General features: G+C 39.4%; 1 protein-coding gene across 1 annotated transcript in view; it reads right to left on the bottom strand.

The window, feature by feature from the left end:
• The window catches only part of CDK15 (cyclin dependent kinase 15), a 101,121-nt gene that overhangs the window by 64,571 nt on the left and 12,290 nt on the right, over positions 1–24,260 (bottom strand). The window contains exons 6-8 of the mRNA XM_036858192.1: positions 12,924–13,018; positions 12,108–12,170; positions 413–536 (exon numbers count right to left, since the gene is read on the bottom strand). Coding sequence (XP_036714087.1) covers positions 413–536; positions 12,108–12,170; positions 12,924–13,018 — 282 coding nt within the window. The remainder of the gene's footprint in view (positions 1–412; positions 537–12,107; positions 12,171–12,923; positions 13,019–24,260) is intronic.

Here is a 24,260-nt window from a genome sequence, read left to right as displayed (position 1 = left end):
GCCTCCATTCCAGCAGGAGTCCATCCTACAATCTGGGCTTAACCTCTTTATCCTGTCACCCTGGGATAACTTTGATCTAGTCTGATGGAATTTGTACATCTACCTAGATTTAGGGAAACCTACCGAGTACGTTCACTCTACAAAAGTCTTTACATCAAAAATGGCAGTGAGGTAGTAGGGGTAACCAAGTTTTAGGATCTGATTAGACTGAGGCTTGATGGAACCCTAAGAAGTTACCAGTCTCGCCCTATTTCTTGCCTCAATCTTCCTATATGGTTGTTTGAAATCCTGACAAAGCATCATGTTCCCCGGTTCCCACTTTTCAAAAGCCAGCCCTAGTTGATGCTTTAAACATGTGCACACAAAAGCATCATTGTTCATAGCCCAGGAAGAGACTCGGGGGGCGACTTACCAAAATCAGCCAGTTTGAGCTCTCCCAGGTGACTGATGAGTAAGTTCTGAGGTTTCAGGTCCCTGTGGAGAACGTGTTGGTGGTGGATGTACGCCAGGCCCCGCAAAAGTTGAAACATGAAAAGCTGGAAGGAATGAACACCTTATCTAAGCAGATTTGAGCCACTATGTGTTGATTTCTCCTCTAAATCAAAAACAGTCATCTGAAAGAATATAGTAAAAGGGTCTCTTGAGAGACGAAAAAAAAATGAAGATTTTGCATTTGAACAGGAAAAAAAGGACAAGGAAAGTCAAGTAAGTAGACCATGTCCTAAACAAAGGGATTCTGGCTTTTCCTGACATCTCATTTCTTTGATACTGAAGGAATTACCCTTCTTTAAAAATCTAAAGTGAAACTTTGAAGTTTCCTTTGGAACACTAGTTATTGATTTAGATGTGAAAGATTTAATTTTTTTCCCACTGATGAACTTGGCATATAAGATCAAAGTTGACCTGGAAATGATATTCTAACATTTACAACTGCTTAAGTTTTCCAGGCTCTCTGATATAAAACCCTTTTAAAAACAGAACACAGGGAGACCAGACTGGGAAATATATCCTTAGATGGTATTAGGAAATAAAGGAACCATTATCTTTTTAAACGAATTTTAAAAGTATTAAGTTCAAAGTGAAAACAAGGGAAATATACAGTATAGATTCAGAGGGAAAAGATACCAAAATAAATTAGACCAAAAAAAAAAAATCAAAAGAGAATAAGGAATAAATAGTATAGAGAAGAAAAAAAGGGGGCGGGGGAAACAAAAGGAAAAATACATTCTAGGCCTAAATTTTAAAATGTTGCTTGTGGTTACAAGGCACAGAAACCAAAGACATTATTAGGTTCCCACCAAAACACAAGCTTAAGGAAAAAAAAAAAAAGAATGCTAGTATTCCAAGTGTCTTTTGCTATTTTCCAGTGCCACTGGCAACTGAGAATTCAAACACCAACATTAGTGTTTACAAAGACCTATGCCAACTGAGAACATGTGCTGGCAGTTTTGAAAAGAAAAGGCCAGCCCCAGCGTTCCTGGGACACGGGCAAAATAGTAGATGCAGAGCCATGCGGATAAATCCACTTTTTCCATCACATCTTGGAAACCAGGAACTTCAGAGATGCTCGAACCTGCAATGACCTAACAATGACTTGGACACATTGGAATCAAGTTGATGAGTGCCATGGTCTGACCAAAGCAGGATCCTGGGGAGTTTACCTCCCACTGCACAGCTGTGGCTGCATGGGCTTCATGCAGTTCCCACATCAGGGTCCCCAAGCCGTTTAAGAATGTTAACATTTTCTTGAGGCTCCTACTTCAAATGTTCGCTGGTTCAATGAGTCTTTCTCATCCCAATTCTTTCTCTTCCTGGTGCTTCAAACACACACACTGTATTATTCATTTTACCATTCATCCCATCACTCAGCTGCCAAAGCACAAAAGTCCCATAGCAACATTTCAACCCTCCGATCAGTTATAAACATAAATATTCATGGAAAAGACAATATAAAGGACAAACTTAAATTCCAGGTAAAAGATAAGATGCCATAGTAGGTGCTTAAAAATATGTTTTTCAATGTGATAGTAGTAAGGAAAGAGGGAGATGAAGACAGGTGAGAGACAGAAGACAGAGAGATGGTGACCAGCAAGGGACAGAGACAGAAGGAAGGGAGGGAAAGGAACATGTACTGAATACCCAGGACCTTTTGTAATCCTCAAAACAACGCTGTGAGGAAGATATGCTCGTCCTCGATTTATAGATGAGAAAAACAGGGCTCAAGGAAACATTAGAAACATGTCTAGAAAGAGTCAGGGCCAGGTCTCAAATTCAGACCTGCCTGACACCATGACACTATCCTGAGAAACCAGAGAAAAGTTATAAAATTAAAACCTGACAGGGAAGGAGAGAGTTGGCTAGCTGAGTCAGAGACAGAGCTTCATAGTGGGCCAGCCTGAAATCCCTTTCATGTCCCAAGCATAGACTGTTCTCACTGATTAGTCACACCCACCCGCCACTCACCTTCTTGCTCTGTAACTCCTTTCCTCCCTGGCTCCGCATGTCTACAAGCATTTGTAAATGGCAAAACACTGCAGTCTTAAGGTATGGGATTTCATAGCCACACTTGTCAAAACTGCAGTGTGTGCTGAGAAACCTCACCACCCACTTACTCTTTAATCCCTTGCAACCTGTATTCCTCCTTTCCCACTGCCAAAACTTCACCAGTAATACGACCCAATCTGATGGTGATTTCTCAGTCACCATCCAGATCGTGACTCTTTCCAGAGGGGTTTCCCATAGCCCAGGGGTTAGTCCTGTTTCCAACACAATGAGGCTCTTGGGAACAAAATAATTCCATTGGGCTAGTACCATCTGGGCTAGGAGTCCCACAAAAACACAATCAGATCAGTCAGCCAACTCTTCCAGGGAAGCCCGAGTCCTTCCACTCACGAGGGAATTCCTGGGATTTGTTCTATTAGAAATCTGACACAGGCTAATCTCACTATGATTCCCATCCTGTCTTCTGTGGTCACTAAAAATATAAGCCTTTCTGACTATTCCTTTTTCCTCCCTAAAGCTCATCTCCATACTGCTCTCTGCTTCCTCTCATTTAACCCAGCATCCATCGTCCCTCTCTCCCCCAAACCTTTTCATTGTTCACTTTTCACTCCTCAATCCTGGTTTTAAAACTTCCTAAAACCCACCCTCTGATGAATTTCCTTCTGTCTCCTTTGGCTTAAATTAGACCTTGAGTTCACTGCTTCCCTACAGCATTCTCAAGTGGATGCTAGTTCTTCTACAACTTGCTCATACCTTTGATCACTGCGAGGTGGGGTACTGGGTGACTTCCCAATACTCCTTCAAAACCATTGCTTCTCCACCCTCAAGTAAAAGCCCTTGTTGTTTGGACTTTCATGCCATTGAGCCACATCTTCCTCTATCCCTCTTCTCACTGTCATCCACATGACTCCCCACCATTCTCCATCATTCACTCAAGACTTGGGCACCCGGATCCCAGATGTTGCTTCCCTAACATCAGTGCCCATGTGAACATGTCCAGCCACCCTCCACACTCCGACGATCTGCTTCTCCGACCCACTTTTAGCCCCTCACTCTCCATGGTCACACACTGGGCCTTGCCATCATATGGAATTGTTTTTCCTCTGAAATGTGAAATTCATCCCCCTACAAAATGGCTTCTGCTTGGATCACTTAATTCATAATGTTTTTACTGTGGTCACCAATGTCTTTTGCTATGAAAATCCAATGGATACCTTTCACTTCTTCTCTTTGCAGCATCTGGCTTTGTTGACTGTCTTCTTTCCTGAAGCTCTCTCCCCACTTTGGTACCACAATCTCTTAATTTTTCTCCTACTTCTCTGACTGTTCTTTTTATAGGTTCCACTTTCTCTACTGATGTCTAATATATTGATATTCCTTAGGGTTCCATCCTTGACCTTCTATTATCACCTTACATGCTCCCTTAGCCATCTTATCCACTAACATTGCTTCAATTAACAACTGTATTCTGATTATTTAAAAGTCTTTAGCTCCACCTCAGATCTCTTTCCTGAACTGTTAGACCCATATAGTCTGAAGTTCACCTGGACATCCCATAATCACCTCAAGCTCAGTATGCCAAAACTTAACTCACTATATCCCTCTAAAATCTATTTTCCCATTTCTCTGTTTCAGTGAATGGCACTATCATCACTATCATTTATACTTTTAAGTATAAAAGTTAGAAAAAGCATTGCTGACTCTTCCATCTCCCATTAATTCTGGCTAAGTAATTAATTGCACATATATCCAGTTTCCTCCACCATCAATTCACATCTGCACCACTGTTGTCCTCATTAGCCTCACTGTCAAGGTTGGAACCCTAATGGACACAAGCATTTAGAGAATGACTGGAGGAAATGGGAGTATGGGGTGGGAGTAGAGAAAAAACAAGGGAAGAGTGAGGTCAGGGGACTATAACATTTCAAAAAAAAAAGTATTGCTCACCTTCCAATCTATTCACCACAGTGTCATCAGAGTGAGCTCTACAAAAAGGAAATCTGAATTTATCACCTCCTATTAAAATGATTTAATGGCTCCTCATATGGAATAGCATGGCATAGCTGGGCCCTTCATGCTCTGGCTCCTACTTACCTTTCAAGTCTCAGCTCTAACCAACCTCAACTCTGTTCATTCTAATCCAGCCTTAACTCCTGAGTTATCTTCAGTTCTTGGAATATACCATACCCTCCCTGGCATCCCAGCATTTTCACTGCTGCCTCTACTGTGGGGAACTCATCCCTAGTCCTATCTGCTTTGATTGGATAACTTCTTCCTTTGTGCTTCCATATACCCCTAATAAATTCCTCTATTTATTAGTGTATCCCTCACAAACCCACAAAGTCCTTGCTATCAAATATGATTTTCAACTTTGTGACACTCTCAACCATGCCCTCCTTGAAACTGTCTCTTGCCTTGACTTCCATAAAAATGCATTTTTCTGGATCTTCTATATTCCTAAAAGCTGCTTCCCTCTGCCCCTTGCTGTCCTGTTCCTCTTCTCACCCCCTAAAAGCAAAAGTTCTGTCATCAGTTCTTTCCTCTTTGTGTTTGCTCTTTTGATTATCCACTCTCTCGTCTTTAACTACAAACTCCATGCATCAATTACCCTCAAATCTACATCTCGAGCATACACCTTCCTCCTGAGAACCAATCTCCTCTTCAGCTGCCTGCCGCTCATTTCCTTTGGCTATCCCACCTCAACGAGAAGCTCATCATGTCTAAAACAGGACTCTTCTGCCTTCTCTCTAAGTCGACTTCTTTTATTTCTGTTAATAGAGCTATAATTCTCCAGGTCAATCACACCCCAAATCAGTCATGTTTGACCTCATCCTTTCCCTCCACACGCCCAGTTAGTCACCATGTCCTGGCTGAACTCTTGTTTTTGTTTTTCACATTCCTTTCTATTTGTACCTTCACTATCATAGTTTATCACTTCTTACCTAGAAACTTGCTACTCAGAGTTTGGTCCTCAGCCAGCAGCATCTGTATCACCTTGGAGTATGCTAGAAATGCAAAGCTCAGGCTTCACCCTAGACTAACTGCATCAGATCCCCAGGTCATTCATCTGCTCACTGAAGCTTGAGAAGCACTAAGCTAGCCCACATCAATAAACTCCTAACTGGAATCCCTGACTCCAGTCTCCTCTCTTTAATCCATCCCACAGACCACAATTACATAAATTTCCTTCTGATCGTGTCATTCTTTTTCAATCAAACCCCTTTAATGACTCTACTGTCTAAGGAATAAAGTCCACATCTTAGAAACTAAGGCTCTCAGCCACCTACCCAATCTATTTCCCCGGACTAATATACTCCATTTCACTAAGATAGTCTCTATTTCAGGCCAACAGGACCAGAGATGCAGTATGGCACTGGTAGAAAAGAATCTTAACCAATAATCCTTTTTAGCAATGGCAAAAGCTGGTTCCATAACTTCAGGCAAAACATTTGTCCTTTCAAACCTTGGATTCTAATTCTGCAGAAAAAGAAAGTTAGACCAACCCAGTGTTTCTAAGGCTTTTTTTTTCTTCTTTTCTTTTCTTTTTTTTAATAATCAGTCATCAATTTTATACACATCATTGTATACATGTCAATCCCAATCTCTCAATTCAGCACACCACCATCCCCACCCCACCACGGTTTTCCCCCCTTGGTGTCCATACGTTTGTTCTCTACATCTGTGTCTCAACTTCTGCCCTGCAAACCGGTTCATCTGTACCATTTTTCTAGGTTCCACATACATGCGTTAATATACGATATTTGTTTTTCTCTTTCTGACTTACTTCACTCTGTATGACAGTCTCTAGATCCATCCACGTCTCAACAAATGACCCAATTTCATTCCTTTTTATGGCTGAGTAATATTCCATTGTATATATGTACCACTTCTTCTTTATCCATTTGTCTGTCGATGGGCATTTAGGTTGCTTCCATGACCTGGGTATTGTAAATAGTGCTGCAATGAACATTGGGGTGCATGTGTCTTTTTGAATTACGGTTTTCTCTGGGTATATGCCCAGTAGTGGGATTGCTGGATCATATGGTAATTCTATTTTTAGTTTTTTAAGGAACCTCCATATTGTTCTCCATAGTGGCTGTATCAATTTACATTCCCACCAACAGTGCAAGAGGGTTCCCTTTTCTCCACACCCTCTCCAGCATTTGTTGTTTGTAGATTTTCTGATGATGCCCATTCTAACTGGTGTGAGGTGATACCTCATTGTAGTTTTGATTTGCATTTCTCTAATAATTAGTGATGTTGAGCATCTTTTCATGTGCTTCTTGGCCATCTGTATGTCTTCTTTGGAGAAATGTCTATTTAGGTCTTCTGCCCAGTTTTGGATTGGGTTGTTTGTTTCTTTAATATTGAGCTGCATGAGCTGTTTATATATTTTGGAGATTAATCCTTTGTCCGTTGATTCATTTGCAAATATTCTCTCCCATCCTGAGGGTTGTCTTTTCATCTTGTTTATGGTTTCCTTTGCTGTGCAAAAGCTTTGAAGTTTCATTAGGTCCCATTTGTTTATTTTTGTTTTTATTTTCATTACGCTAGGAGGTGGATCAAAAAAGATCTTGCTGTGATTTATGTCAAAGAGTGTTCTGCCTATGTTTTCCTCTAAGAGTTTTACAGTGTCTGGTCTTACATTTAGGTCTCGAATCCATTTTGAGTTTACTTTTGTGTATGGTGTTAGGGAGTGTTCTAATCTCATTCTTTTACATGTAGCTGTCCAGTTTTCCCAGCACCACTTATTGAAGAGACTGTCTTTTCTCCATTGTATATCTTTGCCTCCTTTGTCATAGATTAGTTGACCATAGGTGCGTGGGTTTATCTCTGGGCTTTCTATCTTGTTCCATTGATCTATGTTTCTGTTTTTGTGCCAGTACCATATTGTCTTGATTACTGTAGCTTTGTAGTATAGTCTGAAGTCAGGGAGTCTGATTCCTCCAGCTCCGTTTTTTTTCCCTCAAGACTGCTTTTGCTATTCGGGGTCTTTTGTGTCTCCATACAAATTTTAAGATGATTTGTTCTAGTTCTGTAAAAAATGCCATTGGTAATTTGATAGGGATTGCATTGAATCTGTAGGTTGCTTTGGGTAGTATAGTCATTTTCACAATATTGACTCTTCCAATCCAAGAACATGGTATATCTCTCCATCTGTTGGTATCATCTTTAATTTCTTTCATCAGTGTCTTATAGTTTTCTGCATACAGGTCTTTTGTCTCCCTAGGTAGGTTTATTCCTAGGTATTTTATTCTTTTTGTTGCAATGGTAAATGGGAGTGTTTCCATAATTTCTCTTTCAGATTTTTCATCATTAGTGTATAGGAATGCAAGAGATTTCTGTACACTAATTTTGGATCCTGAAACTTTACCAAATTCATTGATCAGCTCTAGTAGTTTTCTGGTGGCATTTTTAGGATTCTCTATGTATAGTATCATGTCATCTGCAAACAGTGACAGTTTTACTTCTTCTTTTCCAATTTGTATTCCTTTTATTTCTTTTTCTTCTCTGATTGCCGTGGCTAGGACTTCCAAAACTATGTTGAATAATAGTGGTGAGAGTGGACATCCTTGTCTTGTTCCTGATCTTAGAGGAAATGCTTTCAGTTTTTCACTGTTGACAGTGATGTTTGCTGTGGGTTTGTCATATATGGCCTTTATTATGCTGAGGTAGGTTCCTCCTATGCCCACTTTCTGGAGAGTTTTTATCATAAATGGGTGTTGAATTTTGTCAAAAGCTTTTTCTGCATCTATTGAGATGATCATATGGTTTTTATTCTTCAATTTGTTAATATGGTGTATCACATTGATTGATTTGCGTATATTGAAGAATCCTTGCATCCCTGGGATAAATCCCACTTGATCGTCGTGTATGATCCGTTTAATGTGTTGTTGGATTCTGTTTGCTAGTATTTTGTTGGGGATTTTTGCGTCTATATTCATCAGTGATATTGGTCTGTAATTTTCTTTTTTTGTAGTATCTTTGTCTGCTTTTGGTATCAGGGTGATGGTGGCCTCATACAATGAGTTTGGGAGTGTTCCTTCCTCTGCAATTTTTTGGAAGAGTTTGAGAAGGATGGGTGTTAGCTCTTCTCTAAATGTTTGATAGAATTCACCTGTGAAGCCATCTGGTCCTGGATTTTTGTTTGTTGGAAGATTTTTAATCACAGTTTCCATTTCACTACTTGTGATTGGTCTGTTCATATTTTCTGTTTCTTCCTGGTTCAGTCTTGGAAGGTTATACCTTCCTTAGAATTTGTCCATTTCTTCCAGGTTGCCCATTTTATTGGCAGAGTTGCTTACAGTAGTCTCTTAGGATGTTTTGTATTTCTGCAGTGTCTGTTGTAACTTCTCCTTTTTCATTTCTAATTTTATTGATTTGAGTCCTCTCCCTCTTTTTCTTGATGAGTCTGGCTAATGGCTTATCAATTTTGTTTATCTTCTCAAAGAACCAGATTTTAGTTTTATTGATCTTTGCTATTGTTTTCTTTGTTTCTATTTCATTTATTTCTGCTCTGATCTTTTTGATTTCTTTCCTTCTGCTAACTTTGGGTTTTGTTTGTTCTTCTTTCTCTAGTTCCTTTAGGTGCAATGTTAGATTGTTTACTTGAGATTCTTCTTGTTTCTTTAGGTAGGCTTGTATAGCTATAAACTTCCCTCTTAGAACTGCTTTTGCTGCATCACATAGGTTTTGGATCGTCGTGTTTTCATTGTCATTTGTCTCTAGGTATTTTTTATTTCCTCTTTGATTTCTTCAGTGATCTCTTGGTTATTTAGTAACGTATTGTTTAGCCTCCATGTGTTTGTGCTTTTCACGTTTTTTTCCCTGTAATTCATTTCTAATCTCATAGCGTTGTGGTCAGAAAAGATGCTTGATATGATTTCAATTTTCTTAAATTTACTGAGGCTTGATTTGTGACCCAAGATGTGATCTATCCTGGAGATTGTTCTGTGCGCACTTGAGAAGAACATGTAATCTGCTGTTTTTGGACGGAATGTCCTATAAATATCAATCAAATCTATCTGGTCTACTGTGTCATTTAAAGCTTCTGTTTCCTTATTTATTTTCATTTTGGATGATCTGTCCATTGGTGTAAGTGAGGTGTTAAAGTCCCCCACTATTATTGTGTTACTGTCGATTTCCTCTTTTATAGCTGTTAGCAGTTGCCTTATGTATTGAGGTGCTCCTATGTTGGGTGCATATATATTTATAATTGTTATATCTTCTTCTTGCATTGATCCCTTGATCATTATTTAGTGTCCTTCCTTGTCTCTTGTAACATTCTTTATTTTAAAGTCTATTTTATCTGATATGAGTATAGCTACTCCAGCTTTCTTTTGATTTCCATTTGCATGGAATATCTTTTTCCATCCCCTCACTTTCAGTCTGTATGTGTCCCTAGGTCTGAAGTGGGTCTCTTGTAGACAGCATATATATGGGTCTTGTTTTTGTATCCATTCAGCAAGGGCTTTTTTTTTTTTTTTACTGCATCCCCCAGTAAGAAATATATATATTTCCCGTTTTCACACTTATACATAGATAGACGCACAGCTTCAAATGGAAAAAAAGTTGCACAAAATAATACTTATTCTTACTAAAAGTAATATACTGTAATATTTTCTATTCTTTTCTCATCCATTCCATTTCATTTTTTTAAATGCTGGTTGCTAATCAGCAACTGATTTCACAGCCCTCTAGTGGGTCAGAACCTGAAGAGTGAAAAACACTGTGGTCCCTTCAACACTAACAGCCTGTGAGTCTGGGCTCCTCTTACTTGAACGCACCCTCTACTTCCCTGCTCTGTACCTTTGCTGAAAACATTCCTTCTTCCTCTAACGTCTTCCCCTATTCCAGCCTCTTGAAATGCATTGCAACTTTAAAGGTCTGGCTTATTAAAATCTCTTAAAATGAGAAGATATCTTTTACTTCTTTGCATGTCTACAATGTTAGGTCTTATTTCTTACTTGGTGTTATTCACAAATGTCCTGTAATAGTATTGGTGTGTATGTCTTATCTCCTGTTTTTGGCTCTATGTCCCTTGAGGAATTATGTTTTCTATGTCTTTCTATTTTGCTAAGCACTTAGCACAGTGCTTGGAATGAGAGTCACTCAAGCCTGAAAATGTTCTATCTTTCTCACCGTTACTCTTTCTCCAACTGCTCTTCTATTTAATCAAACCTCTAGTTCCTTGACTCTTCTGCCCTCTCCCTAGCTATCAGCAACCTGCCTATCTTCACTTCCTTCCCTCAGATTGGACTCAGTTTAGAAGCCTCTGACCATCCCTTTAACCTCTCTCTTGACATTGCCAAATATCTTGCCCACTTGCCTTTTCCTCTCACATGTCTGGCAAATCCCCAATTCTCAATCAGTCCAACTATCTACTTTCTCTGCTCCTCTATTTGAACGGCTAAGCACTGCCAGAAAGAAAGAAAGAAAGAAAGAAAGAAAGAAAGAAAGAAAGAAAGAAAGAAAGAAAGAAAGTAAGTAAGTAAGAAAGAAAGAAAGAAAGAAAGAAAGAAAGAAAGAAAGAAAGAAAGAAATCTCATGATCATGCAGATAATTTAATGGATTTCATCCTCACCAGAGTCTTTAACACACTACTAGACATTCCTTCTTGGTTTCCCGAGTTAGTTTTCTATTTCATTTTCCTCTAACTATTTTAAAAGGTTTTCACTCTTTTCAAACCCCTGTCTTCAAACCTTCCTTTCCCCCTTGCCTCCACGATGGGATTAGGTTCCCTTACTATGAGTCCTCATAGTATTCCTAGTTAACATGGTCATAGCCCTTATAACTTTGCTTCTCACTACCTATTTAAGTCCATATATCCTACTGGGCTTTAGCTCATTGAAAATAAGAAACACAACTTATTCATTATTGAAACCTCAGGATTTAACATGGCACTAAGTAGTCAATAACTATTTCCTGAATGAATGAATTAATAAACACATAAATATTAGTTAAATGAATGAGTACATCATATACAAATCTCATATGGTTATGTTAAGGGCCAATCAATTAATTAATGCCAATAAAACCTTAGGGAATGAAAAGTATGAAATACAAATGCTTTCTAAAATTTATAACAGATGTAGAATTACAGCTAGTTAAGAGTTTATTATCATTTCTATTCCAATGACTGGAAAAATGGAAGTTGGTCCCACACATAATCGGATCTGATAGAACAGGCAAAAGGATAACTGATAAAGATCCAACAAAGGTAATTTGTTTGCTAGTTGTAGTGGGGAACTATAGGTACAACACAAACTTTATCACAGACCACAGTAGTCTGCTATGAAGAAAGTATTTATTTTATGATGGCCTAACTTCACATTTTTTCTTGTAATGCAATTCTTTTTCATTGGTTTGTACTTCTAAAGACACATTTGCATGATGACAATGACTGACAGGGTTAGGCTGCCCAGAAAATAGCCAGACATTGCTCCATATCTTGAGGCAAATCTTTTTTTTACTTTCCCCTAGAATAGCAATGATATCCATCTTCTTATTAGTATCATGGAACTTCAGTTTGTGATGGCAGTCTGTTTCAAGATTCTTCTGCTGTGGGCAAGCTAGAGGAGAGTCCCGACCCTCAAAGTACTCACCCTGACATTGTGAGGATGAAGCCCTCCTGGATGCTGAGACATATACTGAGCCAGGTCTGTGTGCTACACAAAATGGTGGAGAGAGTGACATTAGCAGTGCTTGGTCAGTCTCACAAAGCAGACCACAGACTTGACTCTCAAAGGTATTACAAAGTTCAGAATTTTTGAGAATAAGGTGCAAAAGGTACACAACCAGGTTTTCTGAGACACCACTGTTAAAGTCAAACACAGTGTGCCTTCCTAACTGGCTGCTCTTAGAAGGAAGCCTGTTTCTCGGCACAAGAGAGGCTCATTTTAAATGACTGCCCCTGAACACGATGACATGGGGATTTTGTACTCTTCAGTGTCCTTGGAGGCAAGTCAGGTACACATGCCTTATGATTCCTTTCTGCTAATATTTGAAGAGTTTTTTCTTTCAGAAATACAAAATGATATATTCTTTAGTAAACTTGTATACAATTTTTTAAAACCTTGTGATTTATGTCTTTATTGTCAATGAAAAAATGTTGGGTTCTGCTCAGATAGTGATTAAAAATAGATTAAAAAAATAAGTGCAAAAGTTTTATTTAGGAGGCAGACTCAAAGTGTTTATTATTGCTTGTGAGGGGGGAAAAAGGCAGCAAATATAGCGGGTAAAGGAGCAGGACTAAAGAATGAGCATAAGAACAATAGGCTCCACTAATCACAATAATGAAAATTTCCATGACACTTTCCACATTGTAATGAAAGTTTTATCATGCCATAAAATATTAACAGATTCATTATACAAGCACCAGGCTTTTTCCTTATGCTTTATAAAATGCTGGGGCAACTCACCATGTATTCAAAAACGAATGTCAGTGTCTCTTTGGTGTGGATAATGTCATGGAGCAGCACAATATTGTCATGTTTCAAACCCTTCAGGAGAGAAGCTAGAAAAATTAAACAAAATTTTAATTCAATCACTGATCATGAAAGTACTGCTTTAAAAATGTCAAGCACTATTTATTTTTTAAACATTTCAAATCAACCATTCTGGTTTTTTAATGTTGGAAAAAAAATCTCTTGTTGTGAAATAATATTTAAAGCTATAAAACAATCTTCATTATTTATTAAATGGTGAATCATTGCATTTACATAACTTATTTTTCTTACAGGCTAAAGCAGTTGCAAAAAATATGTTTCCATTTACCCAATCAATTTCATCAAAGCACTCAGAGTACTTCGCAAATGCCTTCCTCTGGGAAGCTTATCATCTCTGCTTCAGAGCTACAGGAGAGGAAGCCTGGAGAGATAAAGGCCATTGGAGGAGCAGGAAAAGGAGTGCTGTGCCTTCTAGAGCAGGACTTTGCAACATGTGACCATTCTCTAAAATTCAAAGTCCCACGGGGGGTCAGCAGGGCCTGTAGATATGACTGATGGAAGGCAGGGATAAGAACATGGGATGAAGGATTGCTGAATCATAATATAGAGAGTGGATGGGATTTCTTAATGGGAGAATTGAAAACCTGTGGAAAGGAGGAAATTCACACTTAAAAAGAGGAGAGGGCCAAACTTGGGGAGCCTGGATGAGTGGGAAGGGCTGAGGACTGTCTGTTGCATCTTCAATAACAGGTTATTATTAGGTCACTAAAGGCAGCTCTAAAGGGGAGAAGTCACCATAAAAGGCCAGTGAGTGGCTGGGAGAGGGTTTGAAAGGATGACTCTGGGGGCTCCAGAGATAGGAAGACCTTCAGGAGGGTGGAGACCAGAAAAGGCACAATAAGGAGATGGCGAGTCTCAGCTCAGGGATCCCTGCATGAAGAAATAGTGTCTTTAAGACTTAAAGGAAAGGAAAAGTGAAGTGTAAAAACTCAAATCAATGTTCTGCAGGGTCTGCCTGCATATCATGAATCTCTTCCGCCTACTCTCTCCCAGAATTCCATAAGATTAAAAACAAACTAACTCAAATACTCAATTTTTTACAATTACTTCCTTCAGGAATCTTATCCTGTTGTAATGATCCTGTTGTTTTACGTCCTGGCAGCCATTCTCCTTTCTAGTGGGGACACCTCTATTTTCCTCTGGGGAACCAACCCTCTCCTTACTCAGCCCATGCTATTCTGATGGGGCTGATACCACCCCTACCTAAGATTGGGCATGTGACCTAGGCCTGGCCAATCAGAGCACAACATCCCCCAGCCACAGGGATTGGTTCAGAGACAGGCACAAAATCCAAGCCTTAAGAGAGCTCTAACTTTGCTTGTGCCATTAGGAAAGACATGCTTTCTTTTCCACTGTAAGGGCTGAGTTTGTAGGATTTAACTGGGAGCTGCTGTGGCCAGATTACCAACGCCTGGGACTAAACCTAAGGCAGAGAAAAACAGTGTTGGGTGATGGACAGATTCCTGGTGACGTCCTTTGCACCCTGCAAGCCTGTAGTTATCAGATCTGTGAGCCAGTGAATTTCCTTCTTTCCCTCAGTTTGAGCTGGGAACCTTACCATCATAGGAGCCCTACTGCACCTGCTAACCCTACTCTGCTTGAATGACTAATGTTCTAACTTATAGTTTTTCCCCCCGAATTCTTATGTGCTAAATTTATTATTTCACTTTTACAAGTACATTGCTTTGTAAACATAGTAAATTGTTTCACAGGCATCTGTTTACTGTCCCTAGTCCCAGACCAAAGACTACAAGGAAATGGAACAACTTTCCCTCTCTTTCGGATGCTGCCACATTACCTAGTACAATGCTCAGCCAAGAGTAAGCACTTGATTTTTTCAAATATATTTACTGGGTGTCTTAATGGAGAACTGACTGTAGAGCCACAGGCCTAATGCGAATCCTGGCCTTGTCACTTTCTACCCGAGCGAGCTCAGGAAAGAATCCCAACCCAAGTCTCCATTCACTCCTTGTGAAAAGGAGATAATGCATTTCCTGACCTGACTTCACAGGGTTGACATGTGGATGGAATCAGATCCCATGCATTAATATAAAGCATCACCCCTGCTGCAAATTAGAATATCCCAGCCATCAGCTTCTAAGCCTCCCTATCACTTTGAACCCCTCTAAACCTCCACTCCCAGATTAACATCTTAAAATTTTGCCTATGTCATGTTTCTGCTAGAGTTTTCAACACCATCCATATTTACAACACTGACTTCGGACAATCAGTTGAGAATGCTTGTATTTTATGTATATTTTTATTTATAAATTATGTTCATGAACTTCTCTCTCTCTTTCTTTCTCTCTCTCCCCCTCCCTCCCTCCCTCTCTCTCATCTCTCTCCATACACACACACACACACACACACACTACAAAGCATATAACAAAATTAGATTTTAAAAGGATATGGTAAAGCTGAAATTGCTAAGAATATTATTGACATTTTAATTTTATTTTAATACAATTTTAGTCTTGCTTAAATATGATATTATTAAAACTCCTGATGCTTATTTTTAACCATGATGGTATGTTTTGTTAATCACAATGGCCTCACACTGTCATTTGGTAAAAAGCTCAAGGAACAATATCTACTTAGGATGAGGTTCACTGCTAATGACAACATTGGGTATAAATCTTTACTTCATATAGTTTTCTCGATCATTTGTTTTATAGGAGTAGGAAAAGTGTCACTTTTGCCATTTCCCTGTTGTTCTCTTACATTTGCATTATTAGTCTTATCTTCACAATTTTTCAGAAATCTTTTGAAGCCATTAATCCACATGATGAGGATTCCCCACTCTAGTAAGTACTCCTCTCAACACTTTCTCACACCCTCATCCAAAACATCAGCAAATCTTCTGGCAATACCTTCAAAACATGTCCAGAGTTCCTCCCTTCTTACCATCTCCTCTGCTCCCATCCAGGGCCAGGCCACCATCATATGGTGCCTGAATTACTGCATATGTCTCCTAACTAGTCTCCCTGCTTCCTCCCTTCCTTCTGACAGTCTCTTCTCCACAGAACCCAGCCACTGTGACCCTTCTCAAATGGAAGTCAGGACATGTCCTCCTGGCTCCAAACCCTCCCGTGGTGTCTCATCTCACTCAGAGTGAGATGGAAGGGACATACAATGTCTGTCCACCCTCGGTACTGCCCTGCCCTCCTCTCCTCACTCCATCCTCATTCACTTGGCTCTGGCCACTGTGGACATCCAAGGCTGTTCCTTGGATGCTTCCAAACACATTTACACCCCAGGTCTTACACTTGCCCTTGTACCTGCCAGTAACCTTCTTGTCTCAGCTCAGCATGCTTCTTTCCTCGCTTCCTTCAGGTCTCCGCTCATATTATATATATAAGTCCGAGCCCCCGCCCCTGACCCACCCTCAGGTATCCTCTATCCCTGTGCCCTGCTGTATTCTTCTCCAGAGCACTTATCACCCCTGACATATTATATGTTTGTTGTCTGTCTCCACCTTTCAGAATATAAACTCCAATGAGAGCAGGCACTTTTGTCTATTTTGCTTATTGCTGTATTGGCAGTGGCTACAACAACGTCTGGGATATTATAAGCACTCGGTAAATATTTGCTATTGAATTAGTGGTCACTAATTACCTAATATTTCTATACATACTATTGGTTGGCATAGAGTATTTCTGTTGAAGATGCTTTTATTCCATGTTTATTTTAGTTATAAATGTCGTGTGTGTTATGGCATGTCTACTACTGCTTTTTTTTTTTTTTAACACCCCAGAACCACTGAAATACTTATACAGAAACTGTGACTTTTGATGAGTAATAATAGGGAATTTACGTGAAAGAGTAGATGATGTTTAAAGCAGTTTTCTCATGATATGGGTATATTGTTTGGTCCATCCACCAGAGATATCTAAGATGCCTACCACCTCAGATGTGTGGGTCTTAAACCCAGGAAGGAAAGGTCTTTTCTTCTAATTTCAAGGCTACCTCGTAAACTTCACAGCAGAACATGGTGTGTTCTACAGGATAATTAGCTGAGGGATGCAAAAGCCAACTGAGAAGAGGAAAAATACTAAAATCAGAGCATTCTGATTCCTGTAAAATTATTGTTTTTATAATTCACATAGTCTAGATATACTTATTTTTGTTCTTCTTCAAAGTAAAGACACAAAGATAAACAAGGGAGTCTTTAAAGCTCCAGAAAAATGGAATCACAATAGAATTACTTTAAGTGCTTCTAAAATAATTTTATAATGGTGATGATGGCTAACACTCATTGAGCATTTACCACATGCCAGGCACTGGTCTAAGAATTTTACATATACTAACTTGGTATGATCATGAGAACACTCAGAAAGCCAAAGAGGGGCTTCCCTGGTGGCGCAGTGGTTGAGAATCTGCCTGCCAATGCAGGGGACATGGGTTCGAACCCTGGTCTGGGAAGATCCCACATGCCACGGAGCAACTAGGCCCGTGAGCCACAACTACTGAGCCTGTGCATCCGGAGCTTGTGCTCCGCAACAAGAGAGGCCGCGACAGTGAGAGGCCCGTGCACCGCGATGAAGAGTGGCCCCCGCTTGCCGCAACTAGAGAAAGCCCTTGCACAGAAACGAAGACCCAACACAGCCAAAAATAAATAAATAAATAATAAAAATAAAGGAATTCCTTTAAAAAAAAAAAAGAAAGCCAAAGAGAAAACCTGAAGAAAACAACATAATCCCAAAATCAGAAAAAATGACCCATGATGAAACGTTAGTCAGCTCATTTAAAAAATGTAAAGTATTTCTTTCTTTAAGTGTCCCAAAAATGTGTTTAATATGACCAACTAAATACCAATGAAATTCCAGCTAATGAAATTTAACCTGATTCTCACATATGTAAGAGAGAAATAATTTAGAAAAAAATTATCATTTTCATCTTGCAATGATATAAGAATATTTAATTTCTTTGTTTTGTTAATTTCACTGGGGTTTGTGGTTTAGTGAAGTTTTAGAAAAATTGAAGCTTTGCAAGTGAAATGGGTCAGGATGTTTGATGTTACTCTCTGTTCTACTTTAGAAGAAAATGTAAAGATGACAATGACAAAGAACAAGGCTGATTCTCAAAGTCCTGGGGCACAGCTATATAGAGTGAGTGCCTGGTAGTCAAAGCCCTCCTAGGCTCTGAACTCCTTGAGCACCTAGCATATGCCTGGCATGTGGTGCTCAGTAAGTGCTTGTGAATTAATGAAGACCAGACAGTTGTCATGAGTTTATGTAGGAGTCAATAATGGAGCCAATTCTCAGGCCCAACCCACATTGGGCATTGAATTGAAAAGAATTTGTAGTTCCTGATGCCATGTTTTCTCTGGCCTGAGTGTCACAAATCAAGTCAATGAGCTGAATCATGCATTCCAAGAAATCACCTACATAAATTTAGAAAAATATGAAGACGAATGTTAGACAATAGTTATCATCTGACTTCTTTGGAATTGTTATCCCAATCACACGGCATTATTTTGTTTTATAAAAATACAACTATGGGGGCTTCCCTGGTGGCGCAGTGGTTGAGAGTCTGCCTGCCAGTGCAGGGGGCGCGGGTTCGAGCCCTGGTCTGGGAGGATCCCACGTGCCGCGGAGCGGCTAGGCCTGTGAGCCACAATTGCTGAGCCTGCACGTCTGGAGCCTGTGCTTCGCAACAGGAGAGGCCGCGATGGTGAGAGGCCTGCGCACCGCGATGAAGAGTGGCCCCCGCTTGCCACAGCTGGAGAGAGCCCTCGCACAGAAACGAAGACCCAACACAGCCAAAAAAAAAAAAAAAACAACTATGCACATATAAATGTGTTATGTCCCTGACGTGATTTGATTGCATTTAACGGAGGACTTCTTGACAAACAGGCCTATCGTAATCTATATGTGGTAACCAGCAACTCAGTGCTTCTAATTGCTATCCTCGACCTCACTGTATGACCTCACAGAGGTGCCTCTTTCTATTTTTGGCTCAGTTTTCTCATATATGGACTGGGAATAATTACTTTGTAATGTTTTCTACTAGAGAATGATCTTAAAAGATTCTCAGCTGAAACAGTTTTCTAACTTAAAGACTTGCAATTACAGTGCTGTAGAGTGGATGAAAGAATCAGCATTGACAAATATACAATATTGTATGTTATTTTCTTTAAAATGTCTCTCCTGTATTTTGCTTAACACTTATACAAAATGTATCATAAAAATAGATTTCTATTTTTATTTTAACTGTTGCAAAAGGAAAAATGCTTGAGTTAAGGATTTCTAAATTTATCATAATAAAGTAGAAAGGATATTTTGAATATAATAGAATGGATTTGAATAAGTAATGACTCTGATTACTAGCTCTGTGACCTCAGATGTGTTACCTAACCTCTCTGAAGTTCATATTCCTTCATCACTATGACAAAAATAACACTTTACCAACTAGAGTTGATGTAAAGTTTCAAAAAAAGATTGAGTTGGGGGGAAGATTATGTCATGTGCCTAGCCTTCAGAAAAGATTAGTTCTATGATTGCTTCCTGACTAATGCTGCTAACAGGCTGAAAGTCCTGGAAGTTCTTTTTAAACCAAGCTTCTATTTTTATAGAAACATATTTAAAATAATGCACATTATTAAGACATTTATACATAAGTTAATAAAACTAGGGAACTTGTTCTTATATAAAAACTTTTAATATTTGTCTATTCAAATGAAAGTGTTATCTCCTAGTTGCAAAAATAAACATTTAAAATATAATTATGGGGGGCAGAGTCAGGATGGCAGCATGGGAAGACACGGAGTTCGTGTCTCCCCACAACTAGGGAGCCTGCCAGATGCTGGTGGGGGACCTCGATGCCCAAGGAGATGGGAGGAACCCTCAAGCAAACTGGTAGGACATGGGGGAACCGAGAAGGGAGGAGAAGTGGGGGCCAGACAGGACTGGCGCCCCTGATGGGTGGCTGGAAGCAGGGAGGGGTTCCCACGCCTGGAGGGACCCTCGGGATCTTGGATCAGGGTGGGGAGTGTGATGAGCATTTCCCCTGCCCAAAAGGCCTGGGAGCCTGCCTGGCTCTCAGGCCAGGTCCTATGCTCTCAGAGGCCCCCTCCAGGCCACAGTGGTCCTGGGGGCATAGGAGGGAGGGCAGGGGAGAACAGGAGAGGCAGGTGGGAGGGGCCCTCCAGGACCAGAGGAGCAGGAGAGGAGCAGAGGGTGCTTGCCCCATCCACTCGGGCCCAGGAAGCCTGCTGGGCTCCCAGGCCGGGTCCCCCACACTCTGAGACCAGAGGCACACCTGGGCCCCTTCTGTTGAGCCTAAGCCTCACCTCTGCCCCCGCCCCGCAGGGCCTTTTCCAGCCCTTTGGGTCCTAAGCATAGGCCCTGCCCACTGCCCAAACCCCGCCCCTGCCTAGGCCTCATCCTCCACAGCCAAGGCCTTTTCCACCTTTTTTTTTTTCTTTTTTCCTTCTCCTCTTTTTTACAATTGTGGTTCTGTTTTACCTTCATCTATATTTTTATTTTTATATTCTTTCTAACATATCTGTTAGTTTCCTAGTCTAAGTTTATTCTTTACTCTTTGTTATTGTTCTCCTTTTTTCTGTTTTTTCTTTTCTTTTTTATTTTTTTTTTTTTTACCCCATGCGGCTTGCGGGGTCTTGGTTCACAAGCTTCAGTCAGGCCAAAGCTCCTGCAGAGCTCCGAGGAGCTCCGAGTCCAAACTACTGGACTAACAGAGAACCTCAGACCCCAGGGAATATTCATCAGAGTGAGGTCTCCCGGAGGTCCTCATCTCAGCACCAAGACCCAGCTCTACCCAACAGCCTACAAACTCCAGTGTTGGAAGCCTCAGGCCAAACAACCAGTAAGACAGGAACACAATCCCACCCAACAACAACAACAACAAAAAGACAGAAAAAAAATATGTCACAGATGAAGGAGCAAGGTAAAAACCTACAAGACCAAATAAATGAAGAGGAAATAGGCAATCTACCTGAAAAAGAATCCAGAGTAATGATAGTAAAGATGATCCAGAATCTTGGGAATAGAATGGAGTCACAGATTGAGAAAATACAAGAAATGTTTAACAAAGATCTAGAAGAACTAAAGAACAAACAAACAGAGATGAACAATACAATAACTGAAATGAAAAATACACTAGAAGGAATCAATAACAGAATAACTGAGGCAGAAGAACAAATAAGTGAGCTGGAAGACAGAATGGTGGAAACAACTGCCGAGGAGCAGGATAAAGAAAAAAGAATGAAAAGAATTGAAGACAATCCCAGAGACCTCTGGGAAAACACTAAATGCACCAACATTCAAATTATAGGGGTCCCAGAGAAAAATAAAGGATCTGAGAAAATATTTGAAGAGATTATGGAAAAGTTCCCTAACATGGGAAAGGAAATAGTCACCCAAGTCCAGGAAGCACAGAGAGTCCCATACAGGATAAACCCTAGGAGAAACACACCAAGACACATATTAATCAAACTATCAAAAATTAAATGCAACAAAAAAATATTAAAAGAAGCAAGGGTAAAACAACAAATAACATACAAAGGAATCCCCATAAGGTTATCAGCTGATTTTTCAGCAGAAACTCTGCAGGCCAGAAGGGCGTGGCAGGATATACTTAAAGTGATGAAAGAGAAAAATGAACAATCAAGATTACTCTACCCAGCAAGGATCTCATTCAGATTCGAAGGAGAAATCAAAAGCTTTTCAGACAAGCAAAAGCTCAGAGAATTCAGCACCACCAAACCAGCTTTACAACAAATGCTAAAGGAACTTCTCTAGGGGGGAAACACAAGAGAAGAAAAAGACCCACAAAAACAAACCCAAAACAATTAAGAAAATGGCAATAGGAACACACATATCAATAATGATGTTGAATGTAAATGGATTAAATGCCCCAACCAAAAGACACAGGCTGGCTGAATGGATACAAAAACAAGACCCATATATACGCTGTCTACAAGAGACCCACTTCAGACCTAGGGACACATACAGACTGAAAGTGAAGGGACGGAAAAATATATTCCATGCAAATGGAAATCAAAAGAAAGCTGGAGCAGCAATACTCATATCAGATAAAATAGACTTTAAAATAAAGACTGTTACAAGAGATAAGGAAGGACTCTACATAACAATCAAGGGATCAATCCAAGAAGAAAATATAATAAATATAAATGTTTATTCACCCAACACAGGAGCACCTCAATAAATAAGGCAAATGCTAACAACCATGAAAGGGGAAACACAATAATAGTAGGGGACTTTAACACCCCACTTACACCACTGGACAGGTCATCAAACCAGAAAATAAATAAGGAAACACAAGCTTCAAATGACACAATAGACCAGATAGATTTAATTGATATTTATAGAACATTCCACCTGAAAGTGGCAGAACACACTTTCTTCTCAAGTGCACATGGAATATTTTCCAGGAGAGATCACATCTTGGGTCACAAATCAAGCCATGGAAAATTTAAGAAAACTGAAATCATATCAAGCACCTTTTCTGACCACAATGCTATGAGGTTGGAAATCAATTACAGGAAAAAAACTGTAAAAAACACAAATACATGGAGGCTAAACAGTGCACTACTAAATAACCAGAGATCACTGAGGAAATAAAAGAAGAAATTAAAAAATACGTAGAAACAAATGACAACGAAAACACAACAACCCAAAACCTATGGGACGCAGCAAAAGCAGTTCTAAGAGGGAAGTTTATAGCAATTCAATCCTACCTTAGAAACAAGAAAAATCTCAAATAAACAATCTAACCCTACACCTAAAGCAACTAAAGAAAGAAGAACAAAGAAAACCCAAAGTCAGTAGAAGGAAAGAAATCATAAATATCAGAGCAGAAATAAATGAAATAGAAACAAAGAAAACAATAGCAAAGATCAATAAAACTAAAAGTTGGTTGAGAAGACAAACAAAATTGGTAAACCCTTAGCCAGACTCATCAAGAAAAAACGGGAGATGACGCATATCAATAAAATTAGAAATGAAACAGGAGAAATCACAACTGACACCACAGAAATACAAAGGATTATAAGAGACTACTACAAACAACTATATGCCAATAAAATGGACAACCACAAAGAAATGGACAAATTCTTGGAAAGGTACAATTTTCCAAGACTGAACCAGGAAGAATTATAAAATATAAACAGACCTATCGCAAATAATGAAATTGAAACTGTAATTAAAAATCTTCCAACAAACAAAAGTCCAGGACCAGATGGCTTCACAGGCAAATTCTATCAGACATTTAGAGAAGAGCTAACACCGATCCTTCTCAAACTCTTCCAAAAAATTGCAGATGGAGGAACACTCCCAAATTCGTTCTATGAAGCCACCATCACCCTGATACCAAAACCAGAAAAAGATATCACAAAAAAAGAGAAAATTATAGACCAATATCACTGATGAACATAGATGCAAATATCCTCAACAAAATACTAGCAAACAGAATCCAACAACATATTAAAATGATCATACACCATGATCAAGTGGGATTTATCCCAGGAATGCAAGGATTCTTCAATATACACAAATCAATGTGATACACCATATTAGCAAATTAAGGAATAAAAACCATATGATCATCTCAATAGATGCAGAAAAAGCTTTTGACAAAATTCTACACCAATTTATGATAAAAACTCTCCAGAAAGTGGGCATAGAGGGAAACTACCTCAACATAATAAAGGCCATGTATGACAAACCCACAGCAAACATCATTCTCAATGGTGAAAAACTGAAAGCATTTCCCCTAAGATCAGGAACAAGACAAGAATGTCCACTCTCGCCACTATTATTCAACATAGTTTTGGAAGTCCTAGCCATGGCAATCAGAGAAGAAAAAGAAATAAAAGGAATGCAAATTGGAAAAGAAGAAGTAAAACTGTCACTGTTTGCAGATGACATGAAACTATACATAGAAAATCCTAAAGATGCCACCAGAAAACTACTAGAACTAATCAATGAATTTGGTAACATTGCAGGATACAAAATTAATGCACAGAAATCTCTGGCATTCCTATACACTAACAACGAAAAATCAGAAAGAGAAATTAAGGAAACAATCCCATTTACCATCACAACAAAAAGAATAAAATACCTAGGAATAAACCTAACTAAGGAGGCGAAAGACTTGTACTCAGAAAACTATAAAACACTAACTAAGGGGCGAAAGACTTGTACTCAGAAAACTATCAAAGATGATATAAACAGTTGGAGAAATATACAGTGTTCTTGGATTGGAAGA

Source organism: Balaenoptera musculus, chromosome 7 (assembly GCF_009873245.2).
Source record: "Balaenoptera musculus isolate JJ_BM4_2016_0621 chromosome 7, mBalMus1.pri.v3, whole genome shotgun sequence".
Taxonomy (NCBI): domain Eukaryota; kingdom Metazoa; phylum Chordata; class Mammalia; order Artiodactyla; family Balaenopteridae; genus Balaenoptera; species Balaenoptera musculus.
Note: the sequence above shows the minus strand (reverse complement) of the source record. Positions and strands in the feature narration are given on the sequence as shown.